The sequence below is a fragment of the Lygodium microphyllum genome, chromosome 3 (assembly GCF_053477565.2).
Source record: "Lygodium microphyllum isolate KBCC chromosome 3, Lygodium_microphyllum_v1.1.10, whole genome shotgun sequence".
NCBI classification, from domain to species: domain Eukaryota; kingdom Viridiplantae; phylum Streptophyta; class Polypodiopsida; order Schizaeales; family Lygodiaceae; genus Lygodium; species Lygodium microphyllum.
Window position 1 is genome coordinate 18,521,840 of NC_141137.1, and position 23,752 is coordinate 18,545,591.

The 23,752-nt window shown below is 44.5% G+C and overlaps 1 protein-coding gene across 3 annotated transcripts in view; it reads right to left on the reverse strand.

Annotated features, from left to right (window-relative positions):
* LOC148038109 (sequence-specific DNA binding transcription factor ATNDX) overlaps window positions 1-23,752 on the reverse strand; it is a 147,770-nt gene that overhangs the window by 18,830 nt on the left and 105,188 nt on the right. For all 3 annotated transcript variants that reach the window (XR_015689053.1, XM_087669074.1, XM_087669082.1), the window contains exons 9-12: window positions 9,588-9,755; window positions 9,131-9,467; window positions 8,805-8,930; window positions 8,606-8,675 (exon numbers count right to left, since the gene is read on the reverse strand). Coding sequence is in view for 2 of the 3 variants with exons in the window: in XM_087669074.1 (XP_087525200.1) it covers window positions 8,606-8,675; window positions 8,805-8,930; window positions 9,131-9,467; window positions 9,588-9,755 (701 nt within the window). In the remaining variant the exon portion in view is untranslated. The remainder of the gene's footprint in view (window positions 1-8,605; window positions 8,676-8,804; window positions 8,931-9,130; window positions 9,468-9,587; window positions 9,756-23,752) is intronic.

Below are 23,752 nucleotides of genomic sequence, written 5' to 3' on the forward strand. Positions count from 1 at the left end.
TAGTAGTTGCTTTGGCCGAACATCAACACTGAAAGGGTACCCAAGATGCCTGACAATGGAACCACGGGGAACAACCTATCCCTGCCAGCCCAATGACTATAAATCGGACTCCGTGCAACTGAGAATGGCTGATTTGAAAGCATTGATATGAAGACCAGAAGCATGACCAAAGAGCGTCCAAACATCTAATACTTTGCGAAGATTGTCCTTGTCCACACACAAAATCATAAAGCTGTCATCAGCCAAAGATTGAGTAATGAAGTGCTGTCCAAAAGGAAGAGACAATCCAGCCAACTGAGTAGAAGCTGCCATAGAAGATAACATCGAAAGAACCGGATGAGTCACAAGGGCAAAGAAGAGAGGACTCAAAGGGCAACCCTGTCTCACAGAGCGTGCAAGGAGAAACGGCTCAGTAACACCACCATTTAGCATAATTCGCGAAGAAGCCGCAGCACTAATGGTGTAGATCAAGCGGGACATCCGAATACCAAAGCCCATAGTAGACATAAGTTCTGCAATGAAAGACCAATCTAAATAATCAAAAGCCTTTTCCAGATCCAATTGAATCAATACCACTTGCTGATTAGAGTGCCTTGCATAGTCAATGGCCATTTGCGCATTCAAGATATTATGCAGAATGTTTCAGCCCTTAATGAAACCATATTGAAGAGGATGCACAATGGCTGGAAGATGTTTGTGGAGCTGATTCGCCATCACTTTGGAGAAGATTTTATACATCGACCCCATCAAAGAAATTGGTCTCCAATGTTTCAACATTGACGGCGCGGGAACTTTTGGAAGTAGCTTGATAAGACATTTCCATGAGGAAGGCATGAACCCTGTTTCCCAAACCTGTTGAAACATAGACGTCAATGGTTTCACCAGTTGGGTGGCAGAAATCTCAAAGAATTCATTGGTGAGACCATCCCAACTGGGACTTTTATCCTTGGGCAAGTGTGACAAAACATCCATAACCTCTGCCTCACAAATATCTGTCTCCAAAGTAGTTTGCATATCAAGTGGAACCTAATTGCAGACCACATCAAAGAAAACTGAGCGTGCCTGAGTAACTTGGTCAAAAGGCGAAGGAGAAGAACCAAGAAGTCTAGAAAGTAATTCTTGCACATGTTCACAATGGTTTGAGGATCGACGACCATGCGGCCTTCTGGATCCTGGAGTCGAGTCATATTTTCTCGAGCAGGAGATGCATGTAGAGCTCGAAAGAACTTATGAGTCTGACAAGCACTATCTTGCAAATACTCAGTCAAATTTTGCAATTTGGCCTACTGATAAGATTTCAATTGAAACTCTTTAATAAGATCAGCCAAACGCATCGCCAGTGACAGCAGAAATACATCATCTGGAGTGTCCGTCAGCAAAGAACGAACCAAAGCTAATAAGTCCTCCACTGCTTGTCACCGCCGCCGACAAAGAGAGGCATGATGGATCCCATATTGCTGAGCAACCCGCTGCACATTAGAGAGCAAGCGTTCAAAAGCAACATTGCCCTCAGAGGCGAAGTCCAATAGAAATCTATCAATCAATTGCTGCATATAGTCCTGAAAGATGGAATGCTTCAAATAGGACGAGTTGAAATGCAAAGGGAGTCTATCCAGAAATTGCTCAAAAGGTGCAATGGGTTGTGCAAGTATCTCAAGCTGTAGAGGGAAATGGTCCGACAAGGCATATTGCTGCAACACTTTCATTTCCAGCATCTCAGGAAAAAAATCATTATCCTGCATGATGTACATGCGGTCCAACCGCGACCATGTAGTTGCATACTGCGTAGAATGGAAAGTAAACCCTGTAGAAGAAGGGTGTAGCCAAGACCAGAGGTCTTGCTTAAGTACAGCAAGAGCAAACGCATTCCACACACGACTTTCCGGAGCGTCCATCACCGAATGCTCTGATGTGGACTGCGAAGAATCAACACACACATTAAAATCCCCCATCAAAAAACCCCGTCTGCCAAGTGACAAGGAGGTCTGCAAAGTATTCCAAAGATCCCGGCGGGATAAAGGGTCATTCGGAGCATAGAGACCCTGCAACCATAATATCTCTCCTTCAAATAAAACTTCAATCACTACAAAACGGCCATACACATCATTTTTAATAAGAACACGCTGATATTTCTCATGTACAATCATAAGCACACCAGAATAATGCATGGCATGTGTCCCTGCATAAAACAAGCGAAACCCATGGCAATCTACAACTTTTCCTGCTTCACCATGACTCTTGTGCTCAACCGCACACAAGACATTCCACTGATTCTCATGCAATACAGTCCACATGGCATGTTGCTTATGGCGAGAACAAATGCCTCGCACATTCCACGTGGCTATCTTCATGTGTATTCAAAAAGAAAATCAAGAACGAGGCACAGCTTGCCTCAATTTAACCTTTTCTGCTAGAATGTCAAGGACTCCCTCATCCAAAAAATCAGCTAACATGGCCAAAGAGTTCGGACGGCCAGCTTTAGAGGTAGACGGAATATCCACTATCTTGGGGAGGGAACGAGGATAACGACGATCCCATGGAGTAATCACATTACCTCTAGTATCAAAAGCCAACTTAGCAGGTGGGCCCTTTGGACCGCCTCTATATACTTTTCTCGTAGACTGATTACAGGGAGCACAAGAAACCATAGTATGAGCATTGTGCTCTGAAGACAACATTTCTTTCCTGCGCATATAAGTGCGTATGGAATCTTGAGAAGCATTAGGCCCAGTATCCGCCATACTAGCATCAAACCTTTTACCTTTTTTTGCATGTACATCTACCCAGCCATTGCCACGGGAATCCAAACCCGAAACATGTTGTTTACCTTTATCCAAAACTTTAGATGGCTGGGTTGCATCCTGCAACGGAGCAACAAGCACCATATCTTCCATGGGCAGCACAACATGCTCAGCATCTGAAGTCGGTTGCTTCTCTGGGCATTCGGCCATAAAATGCCCCAATTTTCCACACGAAAAGCAATGCCCGACAAAGTTACCCCATTTCAAACGAAAGTGCAAAGGATACATGCCAGAGCAATTAAGACGTAACCAAGCAGGCCTTTTCCAAGCAGTGTCCCATAACATACACAAACGGTTACGATTCATGGCCCGTAGGCTCGGGGGGACCAGAACAGTGCCCACAACGGCCATGGTATCCTGTAACAGTGGCCAATAGACAGCCGGACAATTTTCCACTTCAACCCAGACCGGGCATTCACGTTCAAGCAGGCGCTGAAAATCTGCCATTGGGCGCCATGGCACAACATGGACCAAATGGCGATAAAAAAACAATGGCAGTTTAGACAGGAGATCAACACGGTGCTTCTCGAATTTCAACACCACCTCATAGAAGCCTCGAGGCCCAACAAAAATCTCCTCAAGACACTCCCCTTGTAGTAGATTGTGCAGCCACTGGCGAATATGGGAAAGCACTGGGATCTTGCCAGTGAAGAAGAGTATAACAGCACGCTTATGAAATACCGAAAATGAACGCAAGACATTTTTTGGGTTCACCGTGGCTTCCAGAACATCTTCAATTCCAGAGTCAGAAAAAGCTTCATGATTATGTTGGACATAATCGCCAAGCAGAGTGTTGGCAAACTCCAACAAATGCTCCCAGTCAGCATCCTGAGAATCCACAGAATCGGAGGCAACCTGAGCATAAGAACATTCCTGATGAGCCATTGTCTCTTCCGAAGTATGCTTGGTACATTTGCCCGCAAGCTGGAAGTCAGGACCAAAAGGCATCTCCTCTGTGCAAGGAACCATATCCTCTGGTTTCTCTGTGTCAGAATCCGGACCAAGGGCTGCCACCATTTGGTCGATAAAAGCCATATCTAGACCAGCCATGTTGTATCACACTTGTGTAGATCAGATGCAGAACCAAGAGCTCACGGGCGGTAGAAATGAACACAGGCCTCTCTCTCTCTCTCCCTTTCTCTCATACTCTAAGTTGTTTCTCTCCATCTCTTTTTTTTTTTCCGTAAAAGTTAATTGTATTAATTATGAGAAAAAAAGTACAAGTTTACATGATTACAAGATACACAGTGGCTCTATGCCATCACATGCAAGAACTCTCTCTCTCGCTACAAGAAGTAAACAACCCAAGAGTTACAAAAAGTCATGGCAAAGACGCAGCGGAAATTGCCATATGCCAAGGAAGTAAGTCCTCCCGAGGGAGCAAGTCAGAGAGCCGAATAAGATCTATCTGCTAGAGTAAGAGACCTTTAAGCCTGGCCATGTCCCTGAACATTAGAGGCGGAATCAAAAATAAAAGTATTCCGAATGGTCCAGTTATGCCAACAGCCCCAATATCTAAGAAAGTGAAATGAGATCTTCATATGTGGCTGTGTCAGAGTGGGGTATTTGGGCTGCCCAAAAACCCAATCAAACGAGCGTAGCGAGAACCCGACCACCGCGCACCAAATTGCCGACAAGAAGGACCATATTTTCTTAGCGAGAGGGCAAGAAATAAATCGATGACGAGCCAATTCCACACTGGTGGTGCAAAAGAAACAATTGCCATTGAAGATGCGACGCTTGGAAAGGGCTGAAGCCAGCGGAAGACCACCAATCATTACCCTCCAAAGAAAGACCTTATATTTGAAAGGGGTCTTGTTCAACCAGGCTTCCATCACCGTTACCCTCCACCAGGACCGAGATTTACGCAATCCCCATAGAGTATTAGCTTTAGTGGCCAGCCATTGATGATCTTTAATCAGAAGATGATACACCTGGTTAGCTGAAGCCTTTTCCAAATTCAGCCAGCCTGCAAGGTCCCAGTCTTGCCAAGGACGATCCGAAGCAAGGAAAGGAAAGGGTTGTCTGTTCTATAGCATCATCAAAAGCTGTCCCCATAAATCCCTGTATCCACGAGGGATCCTAAAAAGTCTCCTAGCTGTACGAAATGCTATCAACACATTGCGACTGGCAAGGGTGGCATCTGCTACTGAAGTCAAGCCCAAACGTGCCATGCGGTTAAATTTTGGTCTAAGCTCATGTTTCCCTTCCCAAGAAAGTGACCGCGAGACTGCCAACAATTCCAGTTGGAAGGAGTTAGTGACTAAACGGTGCTCCGTTGGATGCCACTGAGTCTTCTGGAGGACCAATCTCTAGGAACATACCAAATGGACAAGCAGAGATGATGAAGGACTAGAGAACGGAGCGTCTACATTAAGAACATGCCACCAAGAACCCCGAATTTGGGTATTACCATGCAGCAGCCCGTGATCCTCAAGAAAATAACGGGCTATAACAACCCACGAGTGATGATCCAAGCACATGGCGCGAAAAAGAGACCAACGGAGTGCCAGCATATGAGTTTTGGCATCTAAGATAGCTCCACCACCCATGCGTTTCGGGGTACATGCATGTGACCAAGAAATCCATGAAATGCCTGCATGCAAGGAATCCTTCTTCCATAACATGAAACGAATATGCTGCGTAAGAGCATTCAATGCAGTAGTAGTCCAAGGCAGCAATGGCAAGAAATATGTGAGCATTGGCAACATGATCGTTTGAGCTACTTTGAGGCGAACATGAAAGGGCCAAGCCTGTGACTTCCAATACAGAAATTTCGCTGCCAATTTCTGTGAAATCCACTCTAGGAGCTGCTTTGGCGGAACATCAACGCCCAAAGGGTACCCAAGATGCCTGACAATGGAGCCACGAGGAACAATCATTCCCTCCCAGTCCAATGACTGCAAATCCGATTCCCTGCAGATGAGAATAGCTGATTTCAAAGCATTGATGCGGATACCACAGGCCTGACCAAAGAGAGCCCAAACATCTAATGCTTTACAAAGATTATCCTTGTCCGCACGCAGAATCATAAAGCTGTCATCAGCCAAGGACTGACCAATGAAGTGCTGTCCAGAAGGAAGAGCCAATCCAGCCAACTGCGAAGAAGCTGCCAAATGAGATAACATCGAAAGAACTGGATGAGTCGCAAGGGCAAAAAAGAGAGGACTCAAAGGGCAACCCTGTCTCACAGAGCGGGCAAGGACAGAAGGCTGGGTAACACCTCCATTCAGCATGACTCGCGAAGAAGCCGCAGCACTAATGGTGTAGATCAGACGAGGCATCTCAGCACCAAAGCCCATAGTAGACATAAGTTGTGCAATGAAAGACCAGTCCACATAATCAAAAGCCTTTTCCAGGTCCAATTGAATCAGCACCACCTCCTGATTAGAATGCCTTGCATAATCAATAGCCAGTTGTGCATTTAATACATTATGCAGGATGTTGCGGCCCTTAATGAAACCATATTGGAGAGGATGCACCAGGGCAGGAAGATGCTTATGGAGCCGATTCGCCATTAGTTTGGAAAAGATTTTATACATAGAACCCATCAAAGAAATTGGTCGCCAATGTTTCAACATAGACCGCAAAGGAACTTTTGGAAGCAGTTTAATAAGTCCTTTCCATGAGGAAGGCATGAACCCCGTTTCCCACACCTGCTGAAACATAGCCGTCAATGGTTTCGCCAATTGGGTAGCAAAGACCTCAAAGAACTCATTGGTGAGACCATCCCAGCCAGGACTTTTATCCTTGGGCAAGTGCAACAAAACATCCATAACCTCCGCCTCACAAATGTCTGCCTCCAACGTGGCTTGCATGTCTTGGGAAACTTGATTGCGGACCAAATCATAGAAAACTGAGCGGGCATGGGTAATATGGTCTGAAGGTGGAGAAGTGGAACCAAGAAGGTCGAGGAAATAATTCCTACACATATTCACAATAGTTTGCGGATCAAGGACCATTTGACCTTCTGCATCCTGGAGTCTAGTCATTTTCTCACGAGCATGAGAGGCATGGAGAGCTCGAAAGAACTTATGCGTTTAACAAGCATTGTCTTGCAAATTCTCTGTCAGATTTTGCAATTTGGCCTGCTGATAAGATTTCAAATGAAACTCTCTAATAAGAGCAGCTAAACGCATCTCTAGTGACAGCAGAAAAACATCATCTGGAGTGTCCACCTGTAGAGAATGAACCAAAGCCAGTAAGTCCTCCGCTGCCTGTCGACGCCGCCGACAAAGAGAGGCATAATGGATCCCATACTGCCGAGCAACCCGCTGCGCATTAAAGAGCAATCGTTGAAACGAAGCATTGCCCTCAGAAAAGAAGTCCAATAAGAATCTGTCAATCAATTGCTGCATATAGCCCTGAAAGATTGAATGCTTCAGATAAGACGAGTTGAAACGCAAAGGGAGTCTATCCAGAAATTGCTTAAAAGGTGCAATGGGTTGTGTAAGCATCTCAAGCTGTAGAGGGAAATGGTCCGACAAGGCATATTGCTGCAACACTTTCATTTCAAGCATCCCAGGAAGAAAATCATATGTCTGCATCACGTACATGCGGTCCAACCGCGACCATGTAGTCACATACTGCGCAGAGTGGAAAGTAAACCCTGTAGAAGAAGGGTGTAGCCAAGACCAAAGGTCTTGTTTAAGAACGTCACGAGCCAACACATTCCACACACGACTTTCCGGAGCGTCCATTACCAAATGCTCCGATGTGGACTGCGAAGAATCCACATACATATTAAAATCCCGCATCCAGAAACCCCTCCTGCTGAGTGACAAGGAGGCCCGCAAAGTATTCCAAAGACCCTGGCGGGATAAAGGATCATTTGGAGCATAGAGGCCAAGTAGCCATAAGATCTCTCCTTCAAATACAATTTCAATCACCACAAAACGGCCATGCACATCATTTTTAATAAGAACCGGCTGATATTTTTCATGCACAATCATAAGCACCCCAGAATAATGCATGGCATGTGTCCCTACATAAAACAAACGAAAGCCATGGCAATCCACAACTTTTCCTGCTTCGCCATGACTCTTGTGCTCAACAGCACACAGGACATCCCCCTGATTCTCATGCAATACAGTCAACATGGCATGTTGCTTATGGCGAGAACAAATGCCCCGCACATTCCACGTGGCTATCTTCATGTGTATTCGAAAGGAAAATCAGGTACGCGGCACAGCTTGCCGCGATTTAACTCTCTCTCTCTCTCTCTCTCTCTCTCTCTCTCTCTCTCTCTCTCTCTCTCCCACCCTATTTGGCCTCTACATTGATGAGATCTCAGAGTACATAGACAGATTGGGCGAGGTGGGATCGAGCCTGGGAGGGACACTGATACCTATCTTACTATATGCAGACGACATAGTCCTCATCTCCAGCACACCCGAAGGGCTGCAGCACCAACTGGACGCACTACAGGCCTTCTGCCAAGACAAAGACCTAACTGTGAACCTGGGGAAAACCAAGGTCATGGTGTTCAACACGTCAACCCAATGGCTCCGTCGGTCGGTACCCCCCTTCACATACGATGGGCCAGTATCTGAAAAAGTGAAATAAGATCTTCATATGTAACTGTGGCAGTGTGGGGTACTTTGGGCGCACAAAAACCCATTGTAACCATTTCACGTGCAAAATTGCTCAGCCTGACCATATTTTCCCTAGCAAAGGAAACATGCAAACCCTGCTAGAATTTATGTGACCAACAATTATTTACACACACACACACACATATAAAACAAGGATACAATACATTTACAATATTACTGATATCCCCTGTAAATCTGCTAAGCAACTACCTGACCAGCTGCAAATCTTCATCGCTCACGACCTCAGTTGAAAGAGATGAAACATGATCCAATAGCACAACTGGTTCCAAAACAAGGCCAATAGCTTTAGTAGTAGTATTAATGCAGTATTCAACTTTCATTCTCGGAACATAAATTACAATCTGAGACTTCATCAGGTTTTCAAAAGGGTCAGAAACAATGCTCTTACAAAGGTTCTCACACACACGAACTGCTGTCTGAACTGTGCTGAGAAAGAAGGCACTGTTTCCAGGTGTAAGTGGTCCAGCCATAAGGCATTCGATAAACAAGTTCAGAAACCGATCTTTCTCATCAGCTGCAAAAAACAAAAAGAACGTTGTAAAGTGTCACAGCTTACATTAGACAATATGTAATTTGTCTGAAAATTTGGCTTCTGTTGCGTCACAGCCAACAAACTGCAATAAAAAATATATGCAAGTAATTGTGCATAGTAAATGAGCAAGGTTCACATGCAGAAATTTGTGACAAAATTGTGTGCCTAGTGAATGAACAAACCTGGACATATTTCAGGGTTGAAACAATGCAAGTTTGCCAAAATCTTCACAAACAGAGATGATCTCTCTTGAGAGTAAGAAGCAAAGTGCATGTGGCCTGCTGATAGAGAACAGCCAGATGACTCATCTGGCATCAAAGCAGAGCTTCCTGATCCTCTAGCTGCAGAGCTGCTTGGAATTTTAAATGATTGCATAGCTGCACCAGAAGCCCGAAACGGATCATAAATAAGCAGTGCATCCGATGCAGGCTTTATGTTAGCATCTGCTATGGGACTGCTACACCAGCCAGATGAAAAATCAATTGGAGATGCTGCCAGAACTTTGGCCAGATCTGGGGCCTACATAACCAAGACAAACTAATTAGGATTATTTGGAATACCCCTAATTTTATGCCACAATTGGTTTTTGATTTTCATATCTGATCAAAACTCGGTATATTGAGAAGAAAGTGTACGCACAATATGGTCCATCACCAAGTTTCTAAAATTAGAGTCATCTGAGAAGATATCTGCCAAACGCATTGCATGAATATGCAAAAGACCAGAAGGTTTTTCGTTTTCATTTTCCTCCAATGCTTGACGATCTCTAGGTTCCTCAGTAAGGGCCTTTCTTACAATATCTAGTACCTGGAGAAAGAACAATCAGCAAAAACAGAACAAATCACGCAATCACTAGAACATATCACTGCAATCCTTCAACCATTCAACTATTCTTTTCAATAATGATTTGCACATTTAAAAGACATGTTTGGGCAATTGGTCAATGGTTGGTGGCTTTTGGCCATCTTAACATATTTGAAATTAATGCACATGATCAGGACAAAGACCTTTGAGTTGTGCAATTTAAACTCAAAGTCATCTTTAAACAATATATGTTGGGTTTGACTCACATCTATGCTCACAAAGGAGTGTCAATGATCCGCAATAGGACACTCAGGCACTTTTTACTCTTCTTATGAGAGGTTTTTTCCCCAAGCTACATTATCTTCTATTTTATGTGCTTATGTTATATAGTTCGACCACTTATCGTGTTTTACACCTTTTAGGTGTGAACGCACATTAACAACCCTAAGGTTTAAGGTCTGTACTTTGTACTTTCATTACACTCTTGGTAATTGCATTGGGAGTCGTGCCATGTCTTCAGTCTCTACTGTCAACTGTGTACTCTCAGCTGAGAGCTTCGATCTTCACCCCTCAAATTTGGTATCAGAGCTGTGGGCCAGCTCCAGTTTCAGCTCGTCCGTTTGCAGCCCCTAGACCAGACAGCCCCACCACCAGCCATTGCTGCTCCCACCACCAGCGCTACCTCCAGTCCTGCTCCACCAGCCACCTGATCCACCACTGTCGCCAGTTGCTGGCGCCACCCAGTAGCAATCGCTAGCACCGCCTGTAGCAGCTGCCTTGGTCCAGTCCTGGTCTACCAACCAACGCAGGAGTCACCTGCGCCTGCTCCGCCAGCAGGCCTGCCGCCTGCAGGCCCGCCGCCTGCAACACCACCTCTGTTCTGTCCAGCACCGCCTCCTCTGCCAGCGCCTCTTCCAGCTCCTCTAGCTACTCGCCATCTCTGCCTACGTCACTGTCTGCTGCTCCACCAGGGCTGGCAGCTGTTGCAGCCAACATTAGACGTAAAGAAGGCATTTACTCATTTTTTTAATTTACAAAATCCGAATTCCAGCAAAGGCCTTTTGCTCGAGAGGTCCATTTCTGCTCTTGGACATGTCTAGGACACACTCCCTGCAGAGATTTCTTGGGAAGCGGGTCAAAAATTTTGGGGCTTTCGGGTACTAAGTAGACATTGGCAGATGTACTACATGTTCTGTCTGAAATAGACTGAAATTGTGCATTTTGGACAGCAAATTTTTGGGAGTTTTGCATTGGTTGTGTTGCTGAGCACTGCTTGTGCATTTGACAGTGTGTACATTGGACAGTTTCCATCAAGTGTGACACAGATTTGATCATTATAGCGTGGTGCATGCTGTAATTTCTCAAAATTTCTAGATTTCCACCTTGTTCCAGCTTTGGATCTTGCTTTTGTGTTCTTTGAAACAGTGACATTTACCATGGCAAATCAAGGACAGAATGATGTATTCACATGTGTATCCAAGGAGGAGAGATTGGACGGCAATAATTATTCTTTGTGGCCTTTCATGATGAAGGATGTGCTAATTGCAAAAAATCTTTGGGATTATGTTAGAGATGAGGAAGTCCGTCTTGGAGTTGTGGCTCCTGCAACACCTCCCACATGAGGACGTGGTCAAAGGCCCATTCCAGCTCAACCACTTCCCCAAAGATCAGCAACACAAAAAGCTTGGGACACATGTGATACTCAAGCATTGTCGCTGATTGCATTGGCAGTTCAGAGATCTATAATCCCGCATATACAGTCTGCAACTTCTTCATGAGAAGCATGGCTCATACTTGAGCGGATGTTTACTGGAAAAAATGAGAGTCTTTCTTAAAAAAGAGCTTGCGAATGTGAAGATGGATGAAGTGATGCCATGCAAGATCAACTTAACAAAATTGAGGACCTGAGTGAGCAGTTAATGAATGCAGATGAGTATTATTCTGATGCACAGATGATCTCTACTACTCTGAATTCTTTGCCGCCCTCTTATTTGGCCTTTCACACGGCCTTAAATCTTACCATGAGAATTTGTCCACAGCCACTTACTTTTCTTTAGTTGGTTACTTTGCTCCTAGAAGACGAGCAAACAAGAAAGAACAGTGGAATGGATGTTATAGCCTCTAAACAAGCTTTTATGGCGAGACAAAAGGGCAAAGACTGTCAACTTAGAAATACTCCATAGAGTTCTCAAAGTTCAAGTACTCGCAAAGCAACAAGAAACAGGGGGCACATAAGCCAAGAAGGACAAGTGCCACTATTGTAAGAAGTTCAAGTCACTACATCACGAAATGTAAGAAGCGCATTGCCAAGGAGAAGAAGGAGAAGCCAAGGATGTTTGTTTCTGATGCACCTTCTACTGCTACAAAGTCTGTGTCTTTTGTTGTAGACCGTCACTTTTTTTTTCACACTTGAAGTTATGACTCTTCTTGGGCTGATAGAGAATTTAGCTTTATTAAGGATGCTAGCACTCGGTTCTTTCATAGTGGTGCTTTAAGCACATTACATCCCACAAGGATTTTTTTCCTCTAATATTGCAACTTTTGTTGGCAAGTCTATGCAATGTGCCAACAATGCATCTTACCCTATTAGAGGTGTTGAGGAGATTGTTTTCAAAGCCATTGATGGCTCTACTCTCTGTTTACAGGATGCATTATATGTGCCATGGGTTAAGAAGAATTTGTTGTCCATTTCTTCTTTAGCAAAGTGTGGTATGCAGGTCGCATTTGATGATGACAAATACATAGTCAGGGATAAAGAATTCTTGACTTTGGTTTTGACTGCCACATTATGTCATGGACTCTATGAGTTAGATGCTTATTCGATTGATTGATCGATCTATTTAGCATCTACTCTTACTCTTGCTATGTCATAAGCAGAGTTGTGGCATGCAAGGCATATTAACTATGGCAGTTTGATGCTTATGCAACATACTCAAATCCTAGATGGCTTACATCTTTTAGAGGGACCTCCTGAGCATATTTATGAGGAATCCATTTTGGGAAAAATGCATCGATTCTCATTTCCTCGTAATGTTTCTTTTAAGGAAATAGCCAAATTACAAATTATGCATTCAAATGTATGTGGACCTATGCAAACAAAGTCATTGGGTGGATGTTATCATCACCTTCATTGATGACTTTACTAGTTTTTGTTGGGTCTACTCATTGGTGAAAAAGTCACAAATGTATGATGCATTTTTTGGCTTTTGTTACACTTATTGAAAACCAATCTAGCTGTAGGATTAAGACTCTCCATTCTCACCGAGGGGGGGAATGCATATCTTCCTTGCTGAATAATTTTTCGAAGCAGAAAGGCATTGCCCATCAGTATAGTATTACATATACTCCACAATAAAATAGGATTGCAGAAAGGAAGAATCAGTTACTCATGGAGATGCCCAGATATATGCTGAAAGCTAAGGATCTGCCACATGGCTTTTGGATGGAAGCAACTATGTGTGCTTGTCATGTTTAGAACAAGTGCCCTACCAAGGCATTAAAAAATGTTATGCCTTTTGAGACTTGGAATAGCCAGAAATCTTCAGTTGGCCACTTCCGCACTTTTCGGCATTATGTGTATGCTCATATTCCCAAAGTACTTAGAATAAAGTTGGACAACAAGGCTGTCAAATGCATTTTTGTAGGGTACAGCAATGAGAGCTAAGGATATAAAGTATGTGATTCTGTTTCCAAAAAAGTCTTTGTCAATAGGGATGTGATTTTTTATGAAAAATCAGAATTATCCCTTGCTAGTTTTGATACATATCAGGCTGCGAATGATGTGTTTGAAGAGCTGCTGCCCATTTCTTTTGGTGATACAATTGGAATTTCAGTAAATAAAAACAATGTTCAACTAGTTGCTCCATTAAGCAATGCAGAAATTCAACCTGTGGCTGCTTTGAATATTCAGCAAGATGCTGAATTTGAGGTTCAGCAAGAGCTTGTACATAATCAAAAAGCTGGGCAAATGCCTAGATGGTACTTGCAAACTATGAAAGATAGTCATTTGGATGCTCCTATTGTTGGTCGTACTAGAAGAGAAGCCCATCTCCATGATCATGCTGATACAATGGAGTTTGTTATGGCAACACATACACTAGACGATGAGAAGCCTGGTTGTTTTGAGGATGCACAGCAGAGTGTGCATTGAATGGCAGCAATACAAGCTGAATTTGATTCTATCATAAAGAATCAAACATGGGATTTAGTGACATTGCCTGTTGGAAAGAAAGTCATTGGCACAAACTGGGTCTATAAGCTGAAAAGAAAAGCAGATGGATCCATTGATAAGCATAAAGCTAGGCTTGTGGCAAAAGGCAAAACACAAAAGAAGAGCATTAATTATGAGGAGACATTTGCTCCTACATCGCATATTGTTGAGAAACCCTTCACCCGTAGTTTGTGTTTTGCGTTTAGGATTTGCAGCCCTAAAAATGGGCGCTATCCTAGACTCACTGTGCTTATTTATAGGCCACTCTCTCATTCATTCCTCACGGCTAATTCATTCAATCCGTCACCTCTTCTCTCTAACCTCTCCATTGCCCTCACACCCCTTCAGACATTGCGGTTCGTGGTTCATGGTTGTCTTCATCATCTTCCTTGTGCTACGGCACCCTTGTTCCCTTGTATCACATTCACTCCATGATTCAGATCTTCATCATTCCATTCATCAAAGTTTCTTCTCTTCTCTTCTCCATGTTTGCTGAGTTCACTCCATGTTCCTCCCCGCAAACCCTACTGTCTCGTTGGTACATCATCTTTTGGCATGGTATCAGAGCTGCAACTGCTCAAACAACGGTAAAGATCCTCCACTCCAGTGAAGGCAAAGATCAGTGGCGGGTTCGGCATCCACTTCTCTTCTTCTTCTACAACATCAACACTCTTTTGGCAATTGTTCTAAGCTGCGTTTGCAGCCTGCAGCTCGGCCAAACCAGCTCAAGTTTCAGCCCACCTTCCGTTTGCAGCTGACTCACCTCCGCCTGCTCCGCCCAGCTCCTGGCGGCTATCTTCTTTGCTAGCCTGCTCCGCTCTACATCCTGGCGGCTGATTTCTATTAGCCAGCGGCTTAGCACCTACTGCCGGTGGCTACACCGAATCTGCCTACGTTTTTTAGGCGGCGGCGGCAGCGGCGGCTGGCGGCACACTGGCTGCAAACTAGCAATTCTGCCCAACCAGTTGTTCCTCCTATTGGTCTGTGTTTTCAACATGCGGTTCCTCCCTATCTCCTTGCATTTGCACAGGCTACTACTAGCGGCTCAGCCTGTCAGCTGCTGGCGACACAACTAGCGTTGTTTTCTTTCTCGGCTAGCGGCTTTTTCCCACAACCGGCGGCTGCACCTTAACGGCTGGTGGTTCTTCCCAACCACTGGTGGTTCAGCCCTTCCAACATTTGCACTCGGCGGCACACTTCCACCTCTTTCCCTGCCCTCCCATCCCTTGAAGTGGGACATTGTGGCTTGTGGTTCGTGGCTGGCCTCTCCCTTCTCCAATTTGCCATACCAGTACCATGGCGCCTCCACCAACAGATTGCCCTTCTACTGGGTGCTACTACTGCAGCACGAACAGTCGTTCCACCGAAGATTGTTGACTTCAACCATTGCTCCCCACCCCCCCCCCCTTTCCCAGAGTATATCCATCTTCCACCACCCCCCGGAGTATATTGCTCCCCACTGAAGACTATCGGCTTCGACCATTGCTCCCCACCCCCCCCCCCACCCCCGAGAGTATATGCGTCTTCCACTACGCACTCCTTGTACCACCTCTCCTTTCTGGGCCACAGAGATCGTTTTGCATCGGCTAGCACAGTATTATGCTCAAGGGAATAAACCGCACCCGAAGCACACTAAGTCCTTTCAAGCACACGGACGCTCTATGACCTTACGATGCAATAAGCCATCCTGGAGACCACCCCACTGCGCGGAAGTTTCCCTCACCCATTTCTGAGTACAGTGAATTCTATGGTCCACATCTCCTACACAGTCCACTCTCTTGAGAGCCTACGACTGTTCCCCACCCTTTGCTCATCCTAAGCCTCCTTCCCCATCCTCTTCCACTCAGGTTCGAGAGGCCACTTCTGGGTGTTTTTCGGCTTCTTCTTCCGAACCCCAGATACCTTCTTCCGCACGTCCGGCAACACTTCCTTCATCATCAAATATTTCGCAGTCCGTGAGCCATGAGTGGTTGGATTCCCTTTCTCTCTCAGACTAGGATTCAGAGGGGGATTTTCTCACTTTGCCCTCAAAGAGGGCTTCTAGTTCTTCTTCAGTTTCAAAGGCGCCTCCTACTTCTACTCCTTCCGATTCAGATAGGGACTGTCATGGGGACGTGAAATTTTGAGATGCTTTAATCTTGCTAGTAACATTTGATTAAGTTACTAATCAAATGTGCAAGTTTGTTTAGCACATGTGATGCATATGACAGTTATTTCATGGGAATGGGCCAAGGACCCCAAGGATGCAATGGGTGTTAATGACAAAAGTTGTATTAAGTTATGCCAACTCGGTTTTGGTGGTCAGTTGTTGCCAAGTTGGACCCTAGGACAATTGTTTGGCCACTAAGTGTCAGTGGTGACACTAGGGACTAGCATTAATTAATTAATTAATGCTAGTCTAAGGGTCAGCAGAGGTTAGGAACCACTCCAAGTTGCAAATGGCCTAGGCAATTTCATTCCAGATGGGCATGTTTGATTTTGGGCAAGGTCAAAAGGGCTGAAATTAATTTTCAGAATTAATTAATTCTGAAAAATTATTTTAATGGCTGAAAATGCATTAGAAAGGCTGCCACCTGGCAAAACTTGCCCGTGCAACTAGGGAGAAGGCTGTTGGAGGGTGATGGAAGTGGAATTGCAGCCGTTCGGAGCATGGTAGAGGGAGACGAGGCGATCGGATTTGGCTTTGAGAGGCGACGACGACTGATCGCTCGCCGCCACAGGACACGGGACAGCAGTTTCTCTTCCGCCTCAAGAGAGGCGGCGGTAGGAGAGGAGGGCTCGCCAGCCGAGCTGATGTCTTACACCCCTTTTGAAGCTGTTGGTGCCATCAGATTTGTCATCAGAGCTACTGTAACGTGTCCCCTAGTATCATCCAGGACACGTCTTAGCAGTCCATCGGAAAGAATGTCTAGAAAACTCCGCCCGGCACTCCCAAGGAATGTTACGGGTTTTGCGATCTAGGTCTTCCCGCGTCTGCCACGTAGCGGAAGTATCCTGGCCGTTTCCCACTTAGGATCGACCGGAATTAGGATTTTCTTGTTTGGTCATTAGCTAACAGCAACTAGCGTCAGACCCGAGCGAACTACTTTACGCAGAAACGCCAGATCCGAAGCGGATTCACGCTGCACTTGGTTCAAGGAGAATGGGAAACGAGAGGGATGCAAAGCTCAACCTCTCTGCCATAAGGCATAGTCCCATTCCGTTCCCCTAAAACAGCGTAAATCGGGTAAGACGTAACTTTAGGTCATTGTTCTCGTTATTCGTTTTGATGATGATGATCATTCCGCTGTCCTTCGAGATTTTTTAGAAAAGCTCCCGGCTAACCGGGACCACCCAACCGTAGGACGAACCCATGGCCCATCCTCCGCACTTTCCATGGTTTGTTTTAGTGATGTAATTATCTAACACATTAATTTGACATATAACAATCAGCTTCTTTAATTAACCTTGTTAAGCACTGGTTCCTTCACGTAATCTTATCACGTGACATAGAAAAACAACATCAAGCAAGTTCTTTTAATATTTCATCATTTTATCTTTGAAATACAAGGAGTTCCGCCCGTAGGCTTGTCCATAATCTGCCCGAAGGCTATCCAGTAATCTCCAGGGATCACTATTCCAAGCTTCCGTCCGTCAACTAGTATGCGGGCCTCAATATCCAATCCCGAGTCACGTTAGCCTCTTGTGCAGGACCCGGAAGGCGAGGGATTTACGGCGAGATCCCCCCCTGACACCCAAGCGTCCTCCTGCTCCAAGTAGAACCCAACGGAGAGACCTCTCGCGGAGGGTGCGGTCCAAGTTCCCGGCGCGGTCAATAACCCCCTTGGTTAGGGTCAGGCAGGTAGTCAATGGTAGCTGAAGCTGCCTCTCGCCCTTCAGGCCTTTAACCTGAAGTATAGATACTTATTTAATTTGTAATTCATAATTCAAACAGAGCTCTAAAATCTCTAGCAAGCACAAACATTTCCGTTAATCAACCGAGTTATTTGGCAAACTGCTAAGGAAGTGTTCTTTCCTTTTGAGTGTAACAGCACTCGTTCCCAAGGTGTTTGGTAAATTGGCAAGATCTTTTACATTCCCGTGTAGGGCATACCCAATTTGGTTAACCCTAAGTGCCTTAGATATGCTAGTTTCCGATTTACAAATCTCCTTATTTAGAAGGATATCCAAAAATACGTCTTTTTGCAAGATAACTTGCGTAGGGATCTGCCGTCCTTGATGAGGGATTTTACCCTTTCTCCTTGTGAATCAATCACAAGACTAAATGATTTCATACTTGTTGCGCAAGTCCTGTGATGAAATAATCTGTTTAGATTCTTTAAGCTAACGTATGTCAGGCCTAGGGTTTCTTCTTTTAAGAACCTTAGGGGCAAACCCTAGTTCCTTATCTTTACGAATTGATTGTCCCTACAGTAAGGAAAGTAGTCAAGTGTTTAGGGTATGAATGTTTCTATGTTTAGATTGGTTCAGTTATCTTTTGGAAGGTAATATTAATCGTCTTGTCACAGTTTTGCTATCCTTGTGACAATTTACTTCCCAGTTAATACAGTTTAATTTAACTTCTGTTTTCCTTAAAGATGACCTCATGCCAACTAACAACACTTGCCTTGCTAAGATGTGCAAATATTCAAGATAACTTCCTAGTAATTTGAGCATGGAAAGAAAACTTTTATGATTTTAACCATTTACAACAATTCGTTGCGAAAGGAATAAGACTAATGATGCAAGATATAATTTCTACACCTTAGGAATATATTACTATAGTAAATGGTTAATCTTGCTCGTAATTTATAATGCTTGATGCAATTTGAAGAAAGCTAAGTTCTATACATTGTCATTCATAAGCTAAACTCCTTCGTTACAAATAACTCGAATATCCTATCCTTAACAATTTTTCTTTGCATGATCGACTAAAAACCGAATTAACGCCAAGAAGAAAAAAAAAACCTGGCTTTGAGGTGAGATATCCACATGGATACCGGGGGATGACCCTCCCACAGCTACACCTTGGACTTTCTTCGGCGGCATCGTAGTTCGAATGTGAGATAGCCTTTTCCTCTTTCTTCTGGAATTCCACCGTCTTCTCCTTCCTTCTCTTTCTTTTGTCTTTTTTCCACTCTTCCTCCTTCACTCCTTCTTTTCACTCCCTTTACTTTCCCTCCCTATCTTTTATCTCACGGCTATTTTTTCCTTACGGGATACCATCTGAGCCATGATGATGGTTTGGATTTTTAGGTTCGGGGGGAAAATAATAATGGGGATACGGGGATTAGGAAGAAAGCTTAGGGAGTTGTGGAAAAATGAGAGTTATGAGGGGGGGGGAATAGAAAAAAGGACTTTAGAGTGATTAAACGCGGGTGGGGGAAACAAAGGGGGGAATTAAACTCGGGGAGGGGGGGGGAATAGAAAAAAGGACTTTAGAGTGATTAAACGCGGGTGGGGGAAACAAAGGGGAGAATTAAACTCGGGGGGGGGGGGGGGGGGGGGGGGGGGGGGGGGGGGGGGTGAAAGGGGGCTAAGAAGGTTCTAAAGCTTCCACGTGGGAGGGGGGGAAAGCTTATTAGGCAAAGTGTGGCGGCGAGTGAAGGCGTGCTGATCCAGCGGCGAGTGAAGGCGTAATGGTCAGGCGGCGAGGCCTCAGCATCTTCCGTTCCTCCCTCACTCTTGGTTTCCACACGACGCAGCAGCGACACGGATTCCTCCGACCCTTCTTCCTCTATTCTGCACGGCTACAGCCTCCTCCCAACTCCAGCGGCCCCTCCTCATTTAAATAGTGGAGGGGAGGGGGATCTTCCCTCCCTGCGTGTCATCACGTATGTCCCCCCTCCCTCCATAAGGCTCCAACAAGGAGCTTAATAGCTCCTACTATTTCCCTCCCCCTCAAGCTCGTCAATCGGCTGGAGGGATAAGGGGGGGAATAAAAAAATTTCCATTTATCCAAATTGTTTAGGGGGCTTACGCGGAATATTACATTCTTTCCCCCTTGGAGGAATCAAGATGTCCTCATCTCGAGATAAACTGGGGATATTGATGGTTGAGAGAGCTTTCATCTATCCAAGTGGCATCCTCTTCGGGATAATCTTTCCACTCGACAAGGCATTCTTTCAAGGTTCTAGATCTTAACTGTCTTTCCCTAACATCTAAGATCCTTTCCGGACTTAGTTCAAGGACTCCTTGACTAGGCATTACAATTTGTTGGTCATCAAGTACATGATTAGGGTTGAGTACATATTTTTTCAATAGGCTGATATGGAATACATTGTGAACCTTTAGGTTCTCAGGGAGTTGCAATCTATAAGCATTGGGTCCTAGGCATTTGAGGATTTTATACGGCCCACAATATCTTGGACTTAGCTTCTTGCATTCTCCTAGGGATAGAGAACTCTTTTTAGGGCGTATACGAATGAAGACCATGTCTCCTTCTTTGAAGACTCTATCTTGACGTTTCAAATCTGCGTATGCCTTTTGCCTATCCTTGGCCGCTTGTATGTCTTGTATTATTGACCTTATTTGATCATCCATGTCCTCCAACATTTGTCTTGAAGCTTCAACTCTTAAGGTTGGATCAGAAAAGTTTAGGGGACTTCGACAATCATGACCATACAATGCCTGGAAAGGGGTCATTACAATGCTCTGCTGGTAAGAAGCATTGTAGGCAAATTCAACCAAAGGCAAGAATTGAATCCACCTCTTCGGCTCTCGGCAACAGTATGCCCTAAGCATATCCTCGATGACTTGATTTACTCGCTCTGTTTGGCCATCCGTTTGGGGATGGTAGGCGGTGCTAAAACAGAGTTGAGTCCCAATAGCTTTAAAGATAGCTCTCCAGAAGTGTGATGTGAAGAGAGAATCTCGATCACTAATGATTCTTCTAGGTAACCCATGTAGCTTGAATATTTCCTTGATAAACAATCTTGCAATGTCGGAGGCTTTATAGTTTGTCTTTACTGGTAACAAGTGTGCAACCTTAGTAAGCATGTCAACCACAACCATAATGGAATTGTATCCTCCTTGGACTTGGGGTAAGCCCACAACAAATCCATACTGATGAATTCCCATTTTATTTGGGGAATGTCAAGCTGTTGCAGTTTCCCTGGCATCATGACATGTTCGGCTTTGATACGTTGGCAAGACAAACACTCAGTGACATACTTGAGAACGTCACCTTTAAGCCTCTCCCAATGGTAGCTCTTCCTGACTGCATTAAGAGTTTTAGCATAGCCAGGATGTCCTGCGAAAGGAGAATCATGAGCTTCCCATAATATCTTCTGCTTAAGTGACTGGCTTGTTGGTATACACAACCTTGTTCTGTAGTAGACAAGTCCATTATCAATGGAAAATTCCTGATACTTAGCTTGCAACTTCTGATTCTGCTCCTTGGTAGATATTTCCTTTATCATTGTTTGGTAGGCCAAATCATGGCATGCTTCCTCTCTAGCTAGTTCAAGTATAGGGTTGTTTGGCATAGATACTTTTGTAGCCAGAGATCTGGCCGTTGATGGATTTTGCAAGATTAGGGAATTTAGGAATGCCTTGCGACTGAGTGCATCGGCAACTACATTCTCTTTCCCTGGTCGGTACTTGATTTCAAAATCATATTCCTCCAATACTTCAATCCACCGACGTTGCCTCATGTTGAGCTCGTTCTGGGTAAAAATCCATTTGAGACTCTTATGATCGGTTACTAGGGTAAACTTGTTACCCAGTAGGTAGTGTCTCCAAAGCTTTAGAGCATGGATGACAGCTAGTAATTCCAGATCATGCGTGGCGTAATTCTTTTCATGGCTCTTCAATTTCCTTGAAGAGTATGCTACTGGATGACCTTCCTGCATAAGTACACATCCCAAGGCAAGAATGCTAGCATCAGTTACTACCTCGAACTCCTTATTGAGGTGAGGAAGTTTTAGAATAGGTGTTGATACCAAACTTTGCTTCAATTTATCGAAGCTATTTTGTTCGGAAGTTGACCATGTAATAGAAGTCTGCTTCTTTAGTAAGTCTGTAAGAGGTGCTGCAATCAAAGCATAGTTTTTTATGAAGACCCTATACCATCCTGTCAATCCAAGAAAGCTACATATCTCTTTGACGGATACTGGTATTGGCCATTCAAGCACATCTCTGACCTTGGCTGGGTCTACTGATATTCCTTCTGATGATACTATGAATCCCAGATATTCAATCTGACGCTTGAAGAATGCACACTTCTTCATTTTTGCATACAGCTTATGAGACCTCATTGTCTCAAGGACAATCCGAAGTTGAGGTTCATGATCTTCTTCCTGTTTGGAATAGACTAAAGTGTCATCGAAGAAGACAAGCACGAAATCATCAAGATATGGTCTAAAAATATCCTGCATTAATCTATTGAAGGTGGCAAGTGCATTTGTAAGCCCGAATGACATAACCAAGAACTCGAAGTGCCCATATCTTGTATTGAAGGCCGTTTTTGAAATATCTTCTTCCTTGATCCTTATCTGATAGTAACCTGACCTGAGATCAATCTTGGAGAAGATATTTGCACCTTGAAGACGATCAAGAAGCTCATCTATTCTAGGAATAGGATACTTGTTCTTGACTGTTGATTGATTCAACCCTCGGTAATCAATACATAGTCGAAGTGTCCCATCTTTCTTTTTCTGGAATAGTACTGGAGCTCCCCATGGTGAGTTGCTAGGCCGGATATAACCCTGATCCAACAGTTGCTTGAGCTGTTCCTTCAACTCAATTGCTTCTGGTATGGACATTCTATAAGGTCTCTTTGCAATTGGTGCAACTCCAGGCACTAGCCTAATCTCATGATCTACTTCTCTTGGAGACGGAAGTTCAATCAATTCCTCAGGGAATACGTTAGCGTATTCCTTTAGCCAAGAAGGTCCTTCATGAGACTCTTGCTTTTGATCTAACTTGTTGAGTTTGATCAGGTAAACGGGTAATCCTTTTCTAACTCCTTTTATGATCCGAGATACTTTGGCTAATTGGATTCTTGGCACTCCTGCCTCACCTTGAGTTGTGACAAATTCCCTTTCAGAGTTTCGAAAGGAAACTTGACCCTTTCCACAGTGGATGTGGGCGTCATTAGGCTTAAGCCAATCCATCCCGAGTAGACACTCATGGATACCCAAATTCATGACTCTCAATTTGACTGAGGTTTTCTTTCCTCCCAGAAAGAATTTCACCTTAGCAGTTTGCCTGGTACAAGTTACCTCGCGACCGTTTGCCAATTCCACAAGCAGGGTAGGTGCTTCTACTGTGGCTATTCCTAATCTTTTTGCACATGCTCGTGAGATAAAGAAATGTGTACTGCCACAATCAATCAAGGTTTTGCAACCTTTACCTTGATAGTCCGACGGTGTCTGAATCACCGAGAACTGGCAATTCGGCCCTTTCTTTTGTAAAGCGGCATGGACTGTCGCTCTTTGGAATTCAGCTTCCATAGTCGGATCTTCCTCTTCTTCTTCTTCGCATCTTTGCCTATTGGCAATGCAAGCGGTTCTTCCTCTTCCACGGGTAACAGCTCCTTGACCGCGGCCTGCACCTTGGAAAGGCGTTTGACGATGTCCTCCGCTGAGCTTGGGACATTGCCTCTTGAAATGACCGGGTTCGTTGCAGTGGAAACAACGGAGGTTTCGGCCATTACTTTGAGTAGGAACAAAGTTGTTGATCTTATTTGTCCTTGCTTTCTTCCTTTGTCCCTAATTGTGACCTTGAACTCTCTTCACTTGAGGTCTGAATGCTCCTGTGTTCGGGTCACTATAGGACCAACTTTTGTTACCCCTTAGTCTAGCTTGCA